At 37.9% G+C, this 20,262-nt stretch overlaps 1 protein-coding gene across 2 annotated transcripts in view; it reads right to left on the bottom strand.

Annotated features, from left to right (window-relative positions):
* The window catches only part of LOC123498117 (F-actin-capping protein subunit alpha-like), a 44,758-nt gene that overhangs the window by 22,494 nt on the left and 2,002 nt on the right, over positions 1–20,262 (bottom strand). The window contains exons 2-6 of one of the 2 annotated variants that reach the window (XM_045245275.1): positions 17,961–18,059; positions 8,644–8,707; positions 7,748–7,971; positions 6,759–6,937; positions 5,457–5,607 (exon numbers count right to left, since the gene is read on the bottom strand). In XM_045245275.1, coding sequence (XP_045101210.1) covers positions 5,457–5,607; positions 6,759–6,937; positions 7,748–7,971; positions 8,644–8,683 — 594 coding nt within the window. In that variant the 5' untranslated portion in view covers positions 8,684–8,707; positions 17,961–18,059. The remainder of the gene's footprint in view (positions 1–5,456; positions 5,608–6,758; positions 6,938–7,747; positions 7,972–8,643; positions 8,708–17,960; positions 18,060–20,262) is intronic. The other variant, XM_045245274.1, reaches the window with a different exon arrangement.

Raw genomic sequence — 20,262 nt, 5'->3', positions numbered from 1 at the left:
ATAATGGATCATGATGATATATGTGTGGAGGATGTGCAATACACTCAACCCTCGATTTACCGGACTAAAAGGGGGGAAGGCTTGTCCGGGAATGGCAAATGTCCGCCAATGGAAAATGTCCGGGGGTCTACCCCCTTGCCGGACTTTACCCTATACAGGTTGAACCCCGCTTTAACGGCACGCGATTTACCGGAATCCCGTGTTTAACGGCAAAAATTTCCGGTGGGAACATAGTGTTGTCTTTAACGGCATTTCGGCACCTGCACCAGCTGTACCAGGAAGTTGGAAAATAAATCAGGCGTTTTTGTTCAGAAAAACAAAACTGAGGAGAAGAAAGAGACTTTGCACCAGATGTGGAAGACAAGAGAAAGAAAAATAAAAGAAAGGCAGGATCATAAAGAATAGAAGTAACAGGAGGTGCCGAGGCAAAGGCAAAACCTCCGACGACCATCATCATCATCATCATCACGACATCATCCACGACAAGCACGTAAGCACAACACTCGTGTGACGCGGCAGACTTGTTTACAGTCCAGTACTAGACGTGTATGTCCGCCCGCGCTGCCATCTATAGTGCCCGATTTGCGAACTTTGTCTGGCGCGGTAGTTTGAAATCGACTTGTCCCGGACTTTTTTTTTTTTTTTTTTTTTCCCACAGACTCTTGTCCGGCAAATCCGAAATCCGGCAAATGGAGGTCCGGCAAATCGAGGGTTGAGTGTATGATGAGGACAAAGTGGAAGTAATGGGAGTAACAATCAAAACAGAGTAATTGAAGAATAGAAAAATCATAGTTATATATGTGCCACCTATGACGAATACATGTGGAGCAGAGGAACATAAAGATATGCAAAGAGAGGGGATTAAGTGCCTAGATAACATGATAAGAAGAGATGGAAGAATACATTTAGTTGGAGCGAGGTGTTACAGTTGACTATGGTTAATGCAATGGATCAGTGAGTAGAGGAGTCAACAAGGTACAGGGGGAAGAAGAACTATTGTTGCTTGACTTTGTCATCACAAAGAAACCAGAGCCCCCTCTAATCATACAATACCTTAGTCCAATGGGAAGTGATCATGTGACATTAGAGATGCAAATGAAGGCAACCCCCGCTTAACGAACGGGTTACGTTCCTAAAAAACTGTTCGTCTCGTGAATTTTCATTAAGCAAACCAATTATAACAACTTTGATCCCTGACTTGAACTTCCGTTGAGAGTAAACAAAGCAAGAGTGCATCATAGTACAGTAAAAGATTCGATGAAAGTAAAAATCATGAAGTTAAACATTTAAGCAGTTTAATTTAAGACTAAGTCTTTAAAATGTACACTAATGTATGTATGTAAGTAACTTTATAATGTTGATGATCTTAAATTAATGAAGGGAGGGAGCGTGGAGCAGGAAAAAAGCTAGCTGGCAACCTGTGGAATGTAAACAAAGGACGCATCATTGTACCACATACAAAACTTATGTACCACATTTCCATTTTATTCATTGCAGAGTCACGAGTTCGGGTGGTTCTTTTTAGCTTGCAAGAAAGATACAGTCTCACCAGCCTTCTTAATAGAGTCTGCTGACTTGACAATAATATGGCAGAGACAGTAGATGGAGTCAAGCCATGATAGCAAGCAATGCTGTTAGTTTTCTCGCCTCTCTCATGTCTGTGAATGATATCCAGCTTCACTTTAAGAGTAAGAGACTTCCTTTTCTTCTTAGCAACACTAGGTGACATTGCAGAGCTGGTTGTAGGACGTTTTGGTGGCATGTTGAGTGAGGGAAGACGAGCTGCTGCTGGACTCCGTTATTGTTTTGAACTAAGAGTGGGGAAGGGTAGGGGAGTGAGTGGTGTGCACTTTGTCCACGAGAGGTGCTGATGTATTCAAAAGCCTGTCAGTTTGCATGATACAGAGGGGCTTTCAAACTTGGAAAAAAATAATCTGGATAAAATTTTGTTAAAGCGAGTTTGGTGTTTGTTATATGAGCAGTTGGTAGTAAAAGGAAATGTTCGTTGTAGTGAAATTTCGTTGTGTGAACGTTCGTTAAGCGGGGGTTGCCTGTACAGGAGGAGGATGGGATAAGTTACAGAAATGATTACAAAGGAGAGAGATTAAATTATGCAAGAGCAGATATAGAAAATTAAGGATCTTTTTTTCTGATACTGACTGGAGAAACATTATGTACGGAAAGACAATACGAAAATATGAAATATTCTTACAGAAGTACAATGAAGGAGTGAAAAAATATTAGGGATGCACCGGAACCAGTATATCAAGTTCCGGCCGGAACCAGAACTAGAAATCATATTCAGTACCAAACTAAATAGTAATATATATATATATATATATATATATATATATATATATATATATATATATATATATATATATATATATATATATATATATATAAAGAAAATTTTGTCCATCTATCAGATTTCAGTTTAATATAATAATTAAGATAAGGATTTTTTTTTTTTGCACCAATGCAGACATTTTCAATTTTTCTCTACCAATCTTAATTCTTAGCAATTATAATTTTGGTTAACGACAAAGTTTACCCTATAAGTTTTCCAATAAAAGTACTTGAAAGATAACTACAGTATATTACTAACCACTTTGTATTTTCTTAATGAAATTATGTATATGAATAGTTGAAAAATATCAAGATTAGAAATAAATGCAAAGAGTTTGAGTTGAGAAATGTAAGTCTTATGATAACTGCTTAGATGTAAAACAAAAGTTCCGGTTCCGGCCGGTTATTTCATGATAGCTCTGGCCGGAGCCGGAACTTACTAAAATTTGAGGTTCCGGCTGGAAGTAATCAGCCGGAACCAAGTACCGGTGCACCTATAAAAAATATGTACCTTTTCATAGACGGAAAAAAAATACAAACTTGGTACAATGCTAGATGCATAAAAGCTTAAAAGGCAAAAGATAAAGCTTGGAAGAAACTCATAAAACAGAGAAATGACAATAAGAGACAGCAGTATAGGGATGCGAGAAATGAATATATTAGAGTAAGGAGAGAGGAAGAAAGAAACTTTGAGAAAGATGTGGTGAATAAAAACACAGACAAACCCAGACTTTTCAACAAATTTATAAATGGCAAAACAAAGAATAAGGAAACAATAGAAAAAATAATTAAAGGAGGGAAGACATCCCAAAAAGAGAAGGATATGTGTGAAATAATGAGTTTCAAAACGGTGTTCACTGCAGAAGAAAATTTCACAGAACCTAATTGGACAATGCATTGCCAAGGATTACAGGAAACCACAGTGCACAAGGAGGATATTGGAAGATAAGGATAAGTTGGATAGTCAGCAAAGCAATGGAGCAAGATGGTGTATCAGGCTAGGTGTTAAAAGAATGTAATGAGCAAATATTGGATCCAATTTGGGAAATGATTACAAGTTCTATAAATGAAGGGAAAGTTCCACTAGAATGGAAGAGAGCCAACATAATGCCAATATCTAAGGGAGAAAAGGCAACTGAACCACTAAACTACAGACCAGTGTCACTTACAAGTGTCTTGGGAAAGTTGTGTGAAATAATTATCAAAGAAAAATTAGTTAAATATCTAGAAAAGGAACAAGTCATATCGAACAGACAATTTGGGTTCAGGACAGGACAGCCATGTGTATCAAACTTACTAAGCTTCTACTCGAGTTATTGCAGAACTGGAAAACAGAGACGGATGGTTGGACACAGTATACCTGGATATAAAAAAGGCTTTTGATAAAGTCCCTCATGGAAGACTACTTTGGAAACTAGAAAACATAGGAGGACTGCGAGGAACTCTGCTAGAATGGACAAGAGATTATTTGAAGGATAGGGAGATGAGAACTGTGATCAGAGATACATACTCATCTTAGGGTAAAGTAACAAGCAGAGTGCTACAAGGATCAGTGTTAGCCCCCATTATGTTTCAGATTTATGTAAACGACATTCACATTGAGGTAAACAGTTATATTAATCTATTTGCTGATGATGCAAAGCTGCTAAGAGTTATCAAAACCAAGAAGGAAACTGGAGTTTAATGCCAAGAAATGTCATATAATGGAACTAAGAAAGAGCAAAAGAAGACTGGTATGGAACTATTTGATGGGAGAGGAACAAATAATGAAGACTAAAGAGGAAAAAGATCTGGGAGTGCTTATACAGTAAAATCTGAGCCCCGAAAAACACACAAGCAAGATATTTGGATTATCCTATAAAATGTTGACCAATATAAGAGTGGCACTTCAATACATGGACAAAGACATGATGAAAAAAATCATCACAAGCATGATACGTCCAAAGCTGGAATATGCAGCAGTGGTGTGGTCTCTGAGGTCTAAAAAGGATATAAGAAGATTAGAAAGGATACAGAAGATTACTACAAAGATGGTGCAGGAACTAAAGGACCTGACATATGAAGAACGACTGAAGGAAATGGGACTACCTACCTTACAAGATAGAAAAGAACAAGGGGACCTAATAACAATGTACAAATTAGTCAATGGCATTGAAAAGATAGACAAGGAAGACCTGGTGCTGGTGACAGAAGATAGAGGGACAAGAGGACATGTAAAGATCACGATGAGGCAGTGTGTGAAGGTTATTGGAAAATACAGTTTTCCACACAGAACAGTGGAGAAGTGGAATGCATTGAATAATGAAGCTGTTACAGCACATAATGTGCAAAACTTTAAGGAAAAATTAGATAAATGGAGACATGGAGACAGGACATTATGAGTCCCGCTCGAACCCTGTACAATACAACTAGGTAAATACACACACACACACACACAGTCAGAGGACCGGGGTTCGATTCCCCGGCCAGGTGGAGATATTTGGGTGTGTCTCCTTTCACGTGTAGCCCCTGTTCACCTAGCAGTGAGTAGGTACAGGATGTAAATCGAAGAGTTGTGACCTTGTTGTCCTGGTGTGTGGTGTGTGCCTGGTCTCAGGCCTATCAGAAAATCGGAAATAATGAGCTCTGAGCTCGTTCCGTAGAGTAACGTCTGGCTGTCTCGTCAGAGACTGCAGCAGATCAAACAGTGAAACACACACACACACACACACACACACACACACACACACAGAAATTAGATCACTATAAATAAACTCGTGATCAACAATGGTTCCAAATCTCCATGAACAAATGAAGATACTAGTGTAAGATAGCAGGATAAGATTTGCCAAGAGGGAAAGCCAAACCTGCTGGACAAACGAGTTGATGTCTATTATGATATCAGTCAAATGAGAAAATTAAATTGTATATTTGTACATGCTAGTATTATTGAACCCAGAATTATGCAGATGAGCATATTATATTGCAAATGAATACTTCCTAAAGCCCTGCAATACCTAGATTTATGTAGGTTATAAGTAACATTTAGAAATAGCTTCTAAAAAGATGTACAGAAACTAGTAACAGTTGAATATGTAAAAAACACCAAATAAACCATAAAAACTTACAGCAACAGTTAGGTTTCCTTTAACATCCTTAGAAGTGACTAACTGGACATTGCCATCTTCATAGTAGTGGACTTGAACTTTGAGGACTCCTTTCAGTTCCACACTTCCCCCTCCTAGGGTCACAGTCCAGGTTGATCGCCACCGACCATTCCTGTGGAGAGAAGTACTTTGACTGTACATATTTCATCCAACACTGCAATACAGACTTCAGCCAGTAGTTTTGACCAATAAGAATATAGCCAGGAAAGCAATAGTACCTATCATTGAGCTGGAAAAGGTGGAAAGGAAGATAAGAAAGTGATAGCTAGGATAAAGTAACAATACTGCAAGCATAGTTGACAGAAATGTTAAGTATGGAGGTGAAGTGGTAGCAGACTGCTTGCTTCTAATTATGTAAGCTTGGCATAGAGCAGTGATTCCCAACCTGTGGTACACAATTTTTAGTTAAATCAAATTAATCAATTTCTCATAAAAATTATTGTCGCTTTATACAAGATAATCTGGCATCGAACAGCTGATGGAAATGAAACAGATGCGTCCCTCACATTAAATGACTTGTGTTCCTTGTTTAATTTATTTGTGTGTTCTACTTGTGAATAAATTGATATCTCCTGGAATTGAGTTTATTGAACCAAGTGGTACTTGGACTGTACTGTACCTCCATATGGTACTCACTCAGGAAAAGTTTGGAAACCACTGGCAAAGAGACAAGAAGTATCTGATGACTTGAGGAAGGTAATTGTATCTTATGTAATAGTGCAAATACTTCCATATTCTTAAGACATGAATCTACCACTGTTCTGTTCCTTGCACAACTTTATCTTGTGTCTACTTTCAGGTCTGAATAGGGTAAGACTTAACCATTCCATCCATTATTTCTTAATCAACTCATATCATTCACAACTTTTGCTTTTCAGTTCCAAGTCAGCAAGACGAACTGCTTCAGTTTTCACAAAACTATTCAAGTTTATTTTCATGTTTTCCCATTAACAAATATCTAAAGGTCAACTTTTCAATAGTCAAAAAATACCTTTCCACACTCAAGATAACTCAGTAGCTACATTAGCACCCTCTACACCAAATTTGTAAAACTAACAATATATACTTTCATTAAAGAAAAAAAATGAGTTCATGTAAAACAAGTAGAAATAAAATTCTTAGGTAAACAGGCAATCTTCCTTCTTATGCACCACTGAAGTAATAAATGACATCTGGTTAACACCACATCTGTAAACATTCTAGAACAAATCTAAACATTTTGCAAGACTCAAATCATCACTATGTAGATGACAGTGTTCATACCAATAATTTTTGGGCTGGAATTGGTGGTCTTCTATGCACATGGTGAGTGTGACAGCAGATCCTTGAGTGCGGGCATACACAGCACACACACCATGTGGATAATGATCACTGACATACTGAATGAGTTGTGTCTCAACTGCACTTCTCCAACTCTCTGTGGCAGGATCACTCTCACAAGGCTGTGGGAGAGAAAAGTATTTCTACTGGTAAAGATGATAAATAACATACACAACTAAGCAACATTCAACATCAATAATTGTAAATCTACTATCTAAATTTCTGAAACATCTTATATGATCTAGTTACTTATCTTTTCAATTCTGTCTATCTCTTATGCCTCTGTCCCTCCACATATCCCTATCCAGCCAGACATTCCTTTCATGCTTCTTCAAACACTTCCTTATCCAGCCTTTCACCGGACACCATTGCACTCTCTATCATCATTCCTATTATAATCCCATGATTTTTATTTCAACTACCATATCACAGTGATATGGTAGTTGATAACAAGCCTCTTACTGGCTTGCCATCCATTATACCCTTCCTCAATCCTCCATGTTTCATTCAATCTGTATAGATGCTACTCTTCATCTAAGATCAACCACATTTTCATGACATAGTATCTGCTCTTAAAAATCTTGTACATCTTAAACTTACAACATATCTTCTGAGTCTTGATACACATTATTCACTGACAATGCCTACTTGTGTTAACCCCTGTCTTGTGTTGCATTAAAGGGCTTATTGTTGTGTTGAGTATTCTACAATTGTTGTCTGCTACCCTCCTTCTTTGTTTTCATTCAAATGTTCTGCTTTGGAAACAGTTACCAGTCCACTGAATGTATCAGCTTCCACAATTTTTCATAAATATTTACTTTTTTGAGTTACATTACATATACTTCTTATTTGCCTTCAAAGGTGCTGTAACTAAATGAGTAAACACAAAACATTTCTTATTACAATTATCATGTGATAAAACTGCCACACACCTTTAAATCTGTTGCTTCCTTCCGTAAATGGTCAAATTTGAAGGTGAGCTTTGCTCGAGGATCCACAAAACGGCCACCACCAAGATCATTGTGTTCTGTGACAAGTGCATAGTGGCTCTGTCCATCCAGCCTCACTGGTGTCAGCTGGTCCTTGTTGTACTCTGCAATAGCTCGGGCCACACCTTCTCGCAGCAAGGCATCATTGTTCACCAGGGTCCGCACATCTGTTGAGTAATAAAATATTGGCATGCTAAACATGGATGCATTTTCATTAAATATGATTATTACACATGTATACTTTTAATATATATATATATATATATATATATATATATATATATATATATATATATATATATATATATATATATATATATTATCACTATTTCTATGCTGACTGCTCTACTATCTTGCTACCTACATGCCTCCTCTCCTCCTGCAGTCTCACTGCACAAGGCTTTCTTTTTCCTCTCATCCCTATTCTGTTCAACCCTCTAATACAAGAGTTAACCAGTACTTGCAATCATTCATACCTTTCACTGGTAAACTCGGGAACTCCCTACCTGCTTCTGTATTTTCATTTTCCTATGACCTGACTTCTTTTAAGAGAAAGGTGTCAAGACATTTGTCCCAGGCTTTGGCTAATTCTTTAAGATCTTTTAGGGAAACTGCAATTCCAGTGGGCCTTTTTTTCTAATATATTTGTTCCCCTTGGCAGTTCTTTCTCTTGCATAAAGAAAAAAAAAAAAAAAAAAAAAATATATATATATATATATATATATATATATATATATATATATATATATATATATATATATATATATATATATATATATATATATATATATATACATATACATATATATAAAGCAAAGCAAATATTACAATCCACATACCATTAAAGACTTCATTGAATTCCCCAGGAGGTGAGTGCATAACAAAATTTGAAGCAATCCGCACCTGTGAAAGCAAGAAACAAATCTGAATTAAAATTGTGTAATACACATGAAGCCGGAGAGAATAAGTAGAGCAATAAATATAAAAGTAATCTTTATTCTTACATACGGTATACACACATGGAGAGTTAATTCTAAGTTTCACTTCACGAAATTTAAACTGATGTCACTGAGGAATCCAATGAGATGCCCATCAAGCACACCTCACGTCAGCTCACTGCCTACCTCCATTCAGTCTAGATGCTACTCCCTCTGGTCTGCCCAACCTCCTTCTCCTTTACAAGCTTCTCAAAGGAGTTGTTCTGGTATGCTTTCACCATTCCCTTCTGACGCTCAGACTCTTTGGTGACAACGAACACAATCCAAGTATTGTTGTTTATGTTTCTCGCACCCTGTTAGTGACCCAAAGTTGTGGTTTGGTTGCAGGGGTCATTTGGAATGGACAGGGACAACATTCTGTGAACCCTGAGGTGTTCTTCCTTGTCTTCGGCTAGCAAGCAGCCCAGCTGCAAAAAATATTCTACCGGTGGGGGAGGATAAGAGGAAGAGAGACAGGCAGAAGGATGACGGAGCTAAACAACAAGTGGTTTGTGTTTCGCCACCTTGTTGCCGGCCCAGGTCATAATGTAAACAATCCCCTTCACTCAGCTAACAGCTCTACCCGGGAGGCTGAACTTGACCATCTAAGCATAGTTTTTAGTGAGCCTGATTGCTAAGTTGGATAGGAACCTACCAATTGCCATTGTCTCTGTCGGGAGCAGCACTGATTTTAGTGGCCTTACTGCAGCCTCCTCTAGTGACAAGGAAGGTAAAATTCGTGAGGGTGGTTCTGACTCTTTAGAGGAGCTGGATTCATTTGGAGTTCTCCAGCTGGCCCACCCTGACCCCAGGAGGTGATAATGCTGACTTCCTCCATGCACTTGAGGAGCTGTCAGGTCACTTCCAAGGAGAGGAAGAGAAAGGTGAGCCCCTTTCTGAGCATCTGGCTACCATCTTGAATGCCAGTCTGAGGTGCAGACCGTCCTCTGACAGTGTGAAGTCAACTTGTAGCAAGATAAAACAATCCAGCAATGTACCTAACTTGTCTGTTCTGGTGACTAACTTGGCTATCACCTCTGTCATGACTGTTGGTGGCAAGCTTATAGATATTCGGCCATTCCATATCAACAGACTGCTTTCCAAGGCACTTGTTCCTGTGGCACAGTGCATCAGTGATATTGGGGAAGGAAAAGAGAAGCCGGTCTCCTCCTACTTGGAAGAACTTGATAATAGCCTTAGACTTTTGGCCTCAGCAGTCAACTATGTGAACCACTGTAGAAGGAAGTGGCTCGGATCCACGTTAATGCAAATATTTGGTCCTAGCTGAACTCTGTAAATGAGAATGTGCAGTTGGAAGGGACAAACTGTTCCCTTTTGACATCACAAAGAAGTGACGAAATTCACAAGACCACGAAACTGGGGAGACCCTTGTTTCGTCCCCATACGATGTTTGGGCCAAAAAGGTTTGATCCGCCTACAGATCGACTTCTGGGTGGTCTTTTCATCCTTCACAGTCATGGTCGAGGCCCTCCTCCAGGCCTTTTTTTAGGCCAGAGGCCGTCCAAGGGGAAGGAGGCGCGGCCATACAAGACTCCAGTAGGTACCCTTCCAGTAAATAACATTCCATATTCCTTGCAAAGCACCCCCTAACAATTTTGTCAGTGGTGAAATTTTTGCTGTCAGACAGTTATGGCAGGCCTATCTACAGATAAGTGGATCCATGATAATGTCCCTGTTGAGGTCATTGAGTTTCCAGCTCCACATACCCAAACAGTACTGCCTAGACCTCTTGACCTTTCTGTAACTGATCGCTCTGTCCTAGACAATGCCATGCTGGAGTTTATTGACCGTGAAGAGGTTGAAGGCTATGAATCAATTGTCGGTCAAGATTACTTTTCCAATATTTTTCCCGTTATAAAGAAAGATGGAATAGCTAGAGTCATTTTGAACCTTTAAGAACTAAATGAATATATTCCACATGTTCACTTTAAAATGGATTCCCTTAAGGAGGTTGTCCAGCTAATTCAACCTGACTGCTTTTTTGCTACCTGTGATTTTAAGAATACTTATTTTTCAGTTTATGTGAGGCCAGAAGATAAGAAATGGCTTAGATTTTTTTTAGAGATCAACCTTTTCAATTTACCTGCCTGCCACAAGGTTTAACGTCTCCACCACGGATTTTTACCCAGTTATTAAAACAAGGTTTAACGTCTCCACCACGGATTTTTACCCGGCTATTAAAACCAGATCTCTCACACTTACATAAACTTAGTATTACTGTGGTGTGTTATATTGATGATTGTATTTTTATTGCAACTTCTAACATGGAATCTACCCAAGAGGTGGAATTTCTTGGGGTTGTGTTGAATTCAGTTGACATGACTGCCACTCTAGCCCATCATAGAAAGAAATGTATCAAAGGGCAAGGTTTACAGTTGTTACAGGGAGACATTACTTTACATGACTTGGCTTCTTTCATTGGTTTGGCCATGGCTGCTGAGCCTGCGGTAGAACTTGCTCCCCTCAGATACAAGAATCTTGAGATAATTCGGAACAGGTAACTGGTGCTAACTTTGGTAAGTATTTTTCTAAGGTTACTTTGGACTTACCTTTGTTGTCTCATCAATTGGTACGTTAAGAACATAGATTTTCAGACGAGGTCTCTGTGTCTATCCCCTCCTCACTTTGAGTTGTATTCTGATGCTTGCCTGACAGGTTGGAGTGCATCTGTTGGACATTCTAAGAAAGGGGGCCACTGGGCTCTTAAAGAATTAGGCCATATTAATTGTCTAGAGTTGAAGGCCATCTTCTTTGGCCTACAATCCCTTTGCAAGAATATTCGTCTTTGCTCTGACAACTCCACTGCCATCGCTTGCATGAACTGTTGCGGGAGCATGAAACTTAATCTTAATACCGTAACAGGCAAGATATTCTCTTGAGCTGAGTTAAGGGGTATTATTCTATCGGCAAAGTATGTTGAGGGACTGCGTAATGTAGAAGCTGATAGAGAATCTAGAGTGCATAATGTGGATACCAAATGGATGTTGCAGTCCCATCTCTTCAGGAAACTATGTCAGGTCTTCTTTTACACCAGAAATTGACTTACTTGATTCCAGGATCAATGTTCAAGTGGCTACATATGTGTCTTGGAAGCCAGACCCTGCTGCAGCATATATTAATGCCTTCACCCTTGACTGGTCCAACAAGAGTTTATATGCTTTTCCCCCTTCACCATGATCTCCAGGGTCCTGAAGAAATTACAGGAATCCCATGCCACCCTACTTGCAGTTCTACCACTGTGGCTGACTCAGGTGTGGTTTCTGATGGCTCTCTGCCTACTGGCTCAACCTCCCCTTCTCCTTCCTTGGCACTGCTTGACTCTGCCATAAAACCCCTCTTGCACACACCCACAGGCTCACAAGCTGATACTGGTTGCAATGTTATTATCAGATCCTTTAAAAACCAAGGACTTTCATCAGAAGTTGCCCAATTTCTCCTTGGATCATGGAGAAAGGGAATTTTATTACAATATGGGTCATATATTGGCAGCGAGGTGTCTTTTGGCCTTAGCAGGGAAACTGATCCATTTCAGCTACCTGTAGCTTTCCTTTTGGCCTACTTCTTGCAAGAGTTTAGGAATGGGAAGGGACGTAGTCATAGTTCTATTAACTCCATGCGTTCTGCAATTCAGCAATGAATCAGATTGATGACAGGCCTGTGGGACAGCACCCACTAGTTCAGTGGTTCTTAACTTTTTTTAGTGCCCGTACCCCTTGATATAAATATTATACAAACATATAAAAAGGATTAGTGATAAAAACCTTGCTGAGAAATTATTAGATTTTTTAATTACTGAACAAAGGCACTTTTTTTTCAAATGAAGTGTCAATTAGTGGGATTCAACTTAAAAACTTAACTAAAAAAATTGAGACAATTATAGTAAGAGAAAAATTAGGAAAATATATGTTTTGCTTTCTCATGGTAAATATACGGTACCATTGCACTGCCTACCATGTCTCGTACCCCTAGGTTTAAGCTTTCGTACCCCTTGGGGGTACAGGTACCCCAGGTTAAGAACCACTGCACTAGTTACTCAGTTCCTCGTCAGTCTTCCAGGAGAGACCTCCCCTTTCCCACTGTCATATGGTCATACTATCGGGATCCTGACGTTTTACTCACTTATATAAAATCTATGGGACCTAACTCTAATTTGCCAAATATTCAATTGTCTAGGAAACTTACAGTATTAATATTGTTACTCTCTGGGCAATATGGCCAGATGTTATATTCATTAGACATTAGGAACATGATAATTTCAAATTCCAAAGTTTCCTTCAAGATAGGCGACGAACTGAAAACCTCTCAGCCAGGTTTTCATATGGCTAAACTATGTTTTATGCCTTATCCCGTTGATAAACTGTTATGTGTTCACACTACTATTAGAGAGTACATAGACAGAACTAGCACCATTAGGGGAGCAGTTACTTCTTTTTCTTGACCACAAGACCCCCTTTCCGTATGATCGCTCAGGTCACATTGAGACAATGGGCTAGGGATGTGATGGTTGCCGTTGGCATTGACCTTTCCATTTTTTCCCCACACTCTAACAGGTCAGTCTTGTCCGGTAAGGCAGCTTTGAAGTTGCCTCTCTCTACTAATTTGTCCACTGTCGGCTGGGCCAAACAGTCGACTTTTGCAAAGTTTTATAAAAGATCTCTGCATGACCATGGGCAGTTTGCTACAGCAGTCTTGTCTAATGATGATGAGGCTAAGAAGTTCTGGATCTGCATTGTGAGCCTTTGGTGTCAATTTTGTTATTTACTCCTATCTGCTTTGTTGCATTATTTAGAATTGTTACCTACTTTTTTTTATTTTTGCTATCGCTACACATGGAATGTCATTACCTATGTCTGGTACTGGATGTACTACTGGATTACATGCTCTTAGGCATTTAGGGAACTTTATGTTTAATTCTTCCCTTGACTAATGGGCTTTTTCGAGTATTAACTCATTGAATTAAATGTTCTTTACTGTCATTTTGACTGCTTCCTCCAACCTTTTTTACTGAAGGACTGACATGAGGCGTGCATGACGGACATCTCATTTAATACCTCAGTGACACAGTTTAAATGTTTGTGAAATTGTAATCAAACTTCATACTTGGTAGGTACTCGTTTAATCTAACAATTATGATGCACCACAAGGAAAGAGTGCAACAACTACTCAGTATTTAGTGGGAGGAGCAACATTTTAGAACTTTAAGAGGTGTTTAAATTAAAAGAAAGACCTGAAAGAGAGAGAGAGAGAGAGAGAGAGAGAGAGAGAGAGAGAGAGAGAGAGAGAGAGAGAGAGAGAGATTAATAATTGGCAGATCTGCTATATCTGCTTCCCTGACTCCTGAATTATCACAACAGGACTGAAGACAATTCATATGTCCACTGGTAGGAAGGTTGCCTTATTTCTAAGATGAATTTCAGGAACAGGTAATAAACCCAAAACTATTATGCTGCCCATAAAAATCTCTCTCCTTTATTTTTGAGGCAAACCATTACAAAGAGTTGATCTAGAAATTCTTTCCAAGGCAAAACAAGTGATAACTCAGTTCTGATTGCACCATTTGCCTTACTTTTCAATTTCAGGTATAAAATGATTTTCCATTGACAATCTATTGGTTTGCATTGCTTGAGGAAGAGCATTGTGCCAGTTGCCAAATGCTTCATAAAGGAAAGAACATGATGAATATAAGTAGAAAGAAGGATTTCACCTTACCCATGATGATGTTTGGTATGATAGTGTCATCAATTAATTTCACTGTGCCAATATCATACATGCATACACATGTCACCTTGCATACCAGCAACTATGTAAAAACCTTAAAAAATTCAACAGTATTTATCCCTTCATGAAACTTAATAACAAATACTGTCCACTGCATGTATACCAGGTCGCACCATCACAGCAAATGCATTATTTTCCTGCATTGGGCACAAGATGTGTACATATCACTGTTTGTACAATAGCAGTCTTAACAAATAATTAGTTTTTTTTTGCAGAAATAGAGGTTAAAACAATAAAACTAAAGAAAATTATATGATCAAGTGATTCTAGTCTATGCAGCTGACAAATACACTGTCACCTCTCACTTCCCATGTATGAAGTCTACCAATCCTATAAGTATTGATGGTGTGATGAAAAACATCACTTCTTTTGTTTACTGAAGTAGCCTAGCAACTATGCGGATATTATTGGTGTGCTAGGAATAACACACAAACCCATACTGAAGAAACAAATTATTCATCAACACTAATTGTGCTCACAAACCAATAAAAACATCAAACCTCTATTCATTATGAGGGAAGTGTATGGCAATGGCACAGCCTATAAGGTGATAAAAAAAATTATTCTGCTTAAACACTTTTTAATTGTTTCCTTCTATTTTGGAATTATTTAGGACTTAAACAAACAGGAAGTAATAAGAAATAACTGGCACTATGGACAGATCCAAGGTCAAAATAGCTAGCACAGCACAGATTAATACAAACTGGAATATCTAAATGATCCCAAAGCTACAATTTGAGAATTGAGATACAGTACTGCACAGCTTGATACACCAATATAAGTCTCCATTACTCACTCTCCAGTTTGCACAGAATTTGTTCACTACTTTTACAGCTAATACTTAAACTTGCCGCAAATATAACAGGTCACAATAAAGTAGTAAATATTCATAATGAACATAATGCAAATGAAGGTACATGGAAGAAGTAGACAAATGGATTTTGAATGTTGGAAATGTAAACTAACTAGGTAAAGAAATCTTAAACAAAACTGGAGATTTTGCAATGGCGTGAGTTGCCAGTGATCACTGGCTGTTTTAATGTAGAGCGGAGTCATAACTCCCACAGTTCTCAGGGGAATTATCATTTTAAAACTGTTCTCAGCGTTTTCCCACTTATTTATAATCTCCCATTACACATTCAGTTTGAAATATTTTCCTCTGGCTTCTACAGGGACTAAAATTTTATCTGGCAAATCCCCAAAATAATTGAATAAGTATTAATTGTGTTCACAGGATATCATGACAGCTAAAACCATACTGACATGAAAGGACTGGCCAATATCAGACACACCAACTTCTCCAAAACATCCAACAAATCTAAGGTGGGAGATATGAGTTTGTAGTGTTATTGTAACTCATCAGTCTATACATGTGTTGTAGCTGATTGCACAAACATACCAGGAAAGAAAAATCAAGGTGCGAAAGCACAGGCCAAATTTCCAAAGAAGGAAGTGGGAACTCATGGAAGACATTGGAAGACAGGGTGTACACAGACAAAAGGCAACTCAGTGAAGATGTAGAGAAAGAGACAATGTCAACATACAATCTTCACCAGTGTCCCATTAAGATCTGACACCAGTATGTGGATTTATATACTGGTAGGTTCACTGAATAACTTGAATGGATAAAGTAAGGTCATAGTGAGAAGACAAAATTAGTATTCGTCCCTAAGTGATGATACATCCAAAAACTGAGACAATGTGCAAAGTTCTTAGCTCGTTCTGCCATATTTCTTGCTCTTTGCTTGATGATGGTGACTAAAAATATTTTCAATATTTCAATAGTTGATTTGATAACACACAAATGATGTAAGATTTTTCCAATTGAGCTCCTTTTGTGTACAAAATTCAGTTGGTTTATGAATATGGTAGTCTTTCAGACCATAGATGTAATCCCCTTAAAATGTTGCTGAAGCAATACACAAAGACTTCTAGATAGTACAAAAGAATGTGAAGTCTGGTAAAGAATCATTAGACAAAATCAGGATCAACATGAACAAATGATGCATGAAGCCCTTTCAGAATTTTCAGAATTATGATAATAGTACAATAATAAAGTAGATACCACTACTATAGTGACAGGACGGTCAGGGCTAAGTCCAAGTAAAATTTACTTAGACCTTGATGACCACATTAGTCTGACCTACAAGTTGTCTGAGTTCATGTTTCATAAGTGTTCAGCCACAGGTTCAGTCCCTGTCAAACATTTTTCATGGTCAATTCATTGCACTTTCAGATCAAATTTACAGTGTTCCAGTGATACCTTATACCTTCACAAAAAGTGATCAAATGTTCCTAAACTGTTTCCACTGCAAACAAAATAAGTCATGGTCATGTGCAACAAACAGGGTCAAGTAGGCAGTAATTTCCATGAGTAGGCAGACTGAGTGGTGTCATGCTATCATCACTGGAGCCTCCATTATATTAGTTGTGCTGGCCACATTCACATGCACACATCCATTCAAAGCATAGTATCTCAAATTTGAAAAGAGGACGTTCATCAAATTCTGTGTCATATTTGGAAATCTGACAACAATCTCTTTGAAACGATGCAGCACAATGGAACAATTGAGATAGGCAAGGAATTATGAGTAGCATTCATATCTTTTGAGGAACAGACTCATTGAAGAATGGCGCAAGTCAAGGCACCTCTTCATGAACGCTAACCCTGAAAATGACAAAACACCCACTAACATTACTTTGGAAATATATAAAGCTGACATTCACATTGATACAAGTACAATTGTAAATCTCTATCCTCTAACCCTGGATTTAACTTCCTGCAAATTTTCTTTTCCCCAAGATGAAGTTCATTTTTCACACAATGAATCATTACTTGTCAAACTTCAATGAGAGCACTTCCAGAAGATGCTACAAGCATGGTATATACATCAGAAGCGGTGCATCATAATATTCTTATCAGTGGCACCATAAATCAAATTAGACATTGTCTGTTTCCTTCCTTTGATTTCAAAACGTTTTACTTTAATTTTGATGTTTTACTCAATTCATATTACATTATGTTGCAATGACATCAAATGTTTGCTCTGTGACTTATCTTGCTCCTGATATACTCTATTCCAAAATCAACAAAGGTTTCACTATTGTAAGTGATTACCTTATCTGGGTTTCACCATTTCCATTTGAAGATATAACAATAGGCCATCTGACAACTGCTAGGATTAATAGCAAGTGTAGGATGGTTACTAATATGTAATGTAATCTTGTTAGTGTCTCCATATTAGTGTAGTCAACTTCATGCCTATAATGTAAGTGCAACCACACTTTCAAATTCAATACTGAACAATAGATTTATCTTTACACAAAATCATTCAAATTTTGGTCTTCACCACCAGTTTCTGCCTGCAGAAGCCACTTACAGCTAAGTGAAGCAGGCCGTACCCTCACTTCTCCATGGCAGATCATAGGAGGTACTGGACACTAGCTAAGCTAGGTATGGTTCATGTCCTTTATGGTATCTGATGCAAAATGAAAGAAACCACTTGAGAAATACTTTAAACATATATAAGCACATAATACACAACAGTTTGGGAGTTACTTTGAAAATATTTCTATGTATATAACATGAAATTATGTGTTACTTTGGCTTGTTATCTACATGTCATGAATCTACTTTGGCATGCAATCTACTCATTATAGGTATTGTGATCTACAACAAGAAAAGTTATACTTATCGAGAACAAGGAAAACACTTGTCTTGGTTTCAAGAGAATATTTGGTATGAGTCAAGTATTATTGAAGCACGCTTTGCAGTACGGTGAAAACACAAGAGACATTGCATGTTGCAAATTCAACAGACAGCAAAGCTGTAGAAGACAATAACTGTGACCATGAAAGACATACTGATGGTCCTTGAGTCTTTGGTTTGAAGAAAAGTTCACATTGTCAATTTTTCATGTTCAAAGAGGAGACTGTGAGACATTTAACCAATTATTCATAGATTCTGAAGATTAGCTAGCTTACTGTAATTCAAACAAACTTGATTATTGTAATCTTCCCATAAATCATCTGCAATATAACATTAACTCTAACATCAGAGCACATAGCTACACAGGGAATTGAAAGATTCTGGCTTGAAGCCAAGATTACTATATTGAAAAAATGAGGGCCTGCAATCAAAGAATATTTCAATCACACCAAGACTACTTCTGTTGGCAGATGATGAAAAAAAAACTCACCGTTTATTGCTAGAATATTATTAAGAGTATCTTTTAATATCTTAATTACATTTCCTTCATGTTTTTATTGTATTACAATATATTTTACTATGTAGATATTATGATGTGAAAAGAAGCTCCAGACTTTTATTTAACATCTTTTAGTATAAATAGCATTTTTAGTATTTAGCTTAAATAACATTTTCTTATGTTAATTACATTTTGATTAAAAATTGTATTTTTGCATTTAGCATTAAAAGTAATTCTTTACTATATAAATATTATTCCAGAATAAAACTTGTGGTGCAGATATTTTTTTCTATGTAGAAAGCAAGCCAAAGTAGCACCAAAATTATTTCCTGAAAATTCTCTCAAGGGGATGGCTAAGACATCATCATGCCCTAATTTTACCTTAGAGCAGGGGAGGTTCTCAACATTTCTCTCGTTAAGAACACCCTGAGTTAAAAGACCATCTATCCACACCCTCAGTAATCTGACATCAAACAGAATGTTAATTTAGTGACTGACACTAAATAAATATACAATGGTACTGCAAAGAATATTATCAATAAGCCATCTAAGTACCCCTGGAATGTTAATTTAGTGACTGACACTAACTCAATATGCAGTGGTACTGCAAAGGATATTATTAGATCAGCCATCTACGTACCTCTGGAAATCTTGTGAACCCCTGTGGGTTTGCAAACCCCAGGTTGAGAACCCCTGCCTTAGAGGATGAAACAGCATCCTTATTTGATTTTCACTGTAAATTTACCCTAGGCAAGCCACTAAATAAAGCTGTTGGAGTCCCCTTCCCGAGGTTGACTGCACTATGTGATATAGTTCTGCTGCAAGGGTAGCTACCTCTCATGGTTGACAAAATCTCTTATTTCACCAATGCATGTTATGATTTTCTTACTTTCCTCTTATCCCTTTTCAACACATGCATCTTCCACCACAGTTCACCTATTTCACGAGGAGGTACCTTCTTGATTTCATACCATCTGTCTATATGTATCCAGAGTACTGGAGGGTCTGTGTGCAATGAAGGTCTGTGCATTATGTCCCATGTTAAGTCCCATAACATATAAAACAGAGTGGAAATGACGAGGCAAAGTTCAAATTTTTCTGCTAGTACCTTTCCACTGTTCTTTGCACACCAGAGAGAACTAGGCATGTGTTTTGAACTATAACCAAGGTACGTTGAAGTCCGCTAACAGTGGTTGAGAATAAACATATCTGGTCTCAACAAATCAGGAATTGTGTGGGTAGCACATAAGCCCTCCATAAAATATCCTTGGAGAGTAGCGCGCCAACCAGGGTAGGGCATTACTAGGCTATAATAGAACTAAACTGTACTGACCCACAGGGTAAGGCCGATAATCCATGCGACATTGCCATATCTCTCATTACTTCCAGGAAAACAGAATAACTGTTTTTTTATTCAATTTAATGCATGATTTCGCTAAAAAAAAAAAAAAAAGGGGGTGGGGGAACACATGAG

Source organism: Portunus trituberculatus, chromosome 47, assembly GCF_017591435.1.
Source record: "Portunus trituberculatus isolate SZX2019 chromosome 47, ASM1759143v1, whole genome shotgun sequence".
NCBI classification, from domain to species: domain Eukaryota; kingdom Metazoa; phylum Arthropoda; class Malacostraca; order Decapoda; family Portunidae; genus Portunus; species Portunus trituberculatus.
Note: the sequence above shows the minus strand (reverse complement) of the source record. Positions and strands in the feature narration are given on the sequence as shown.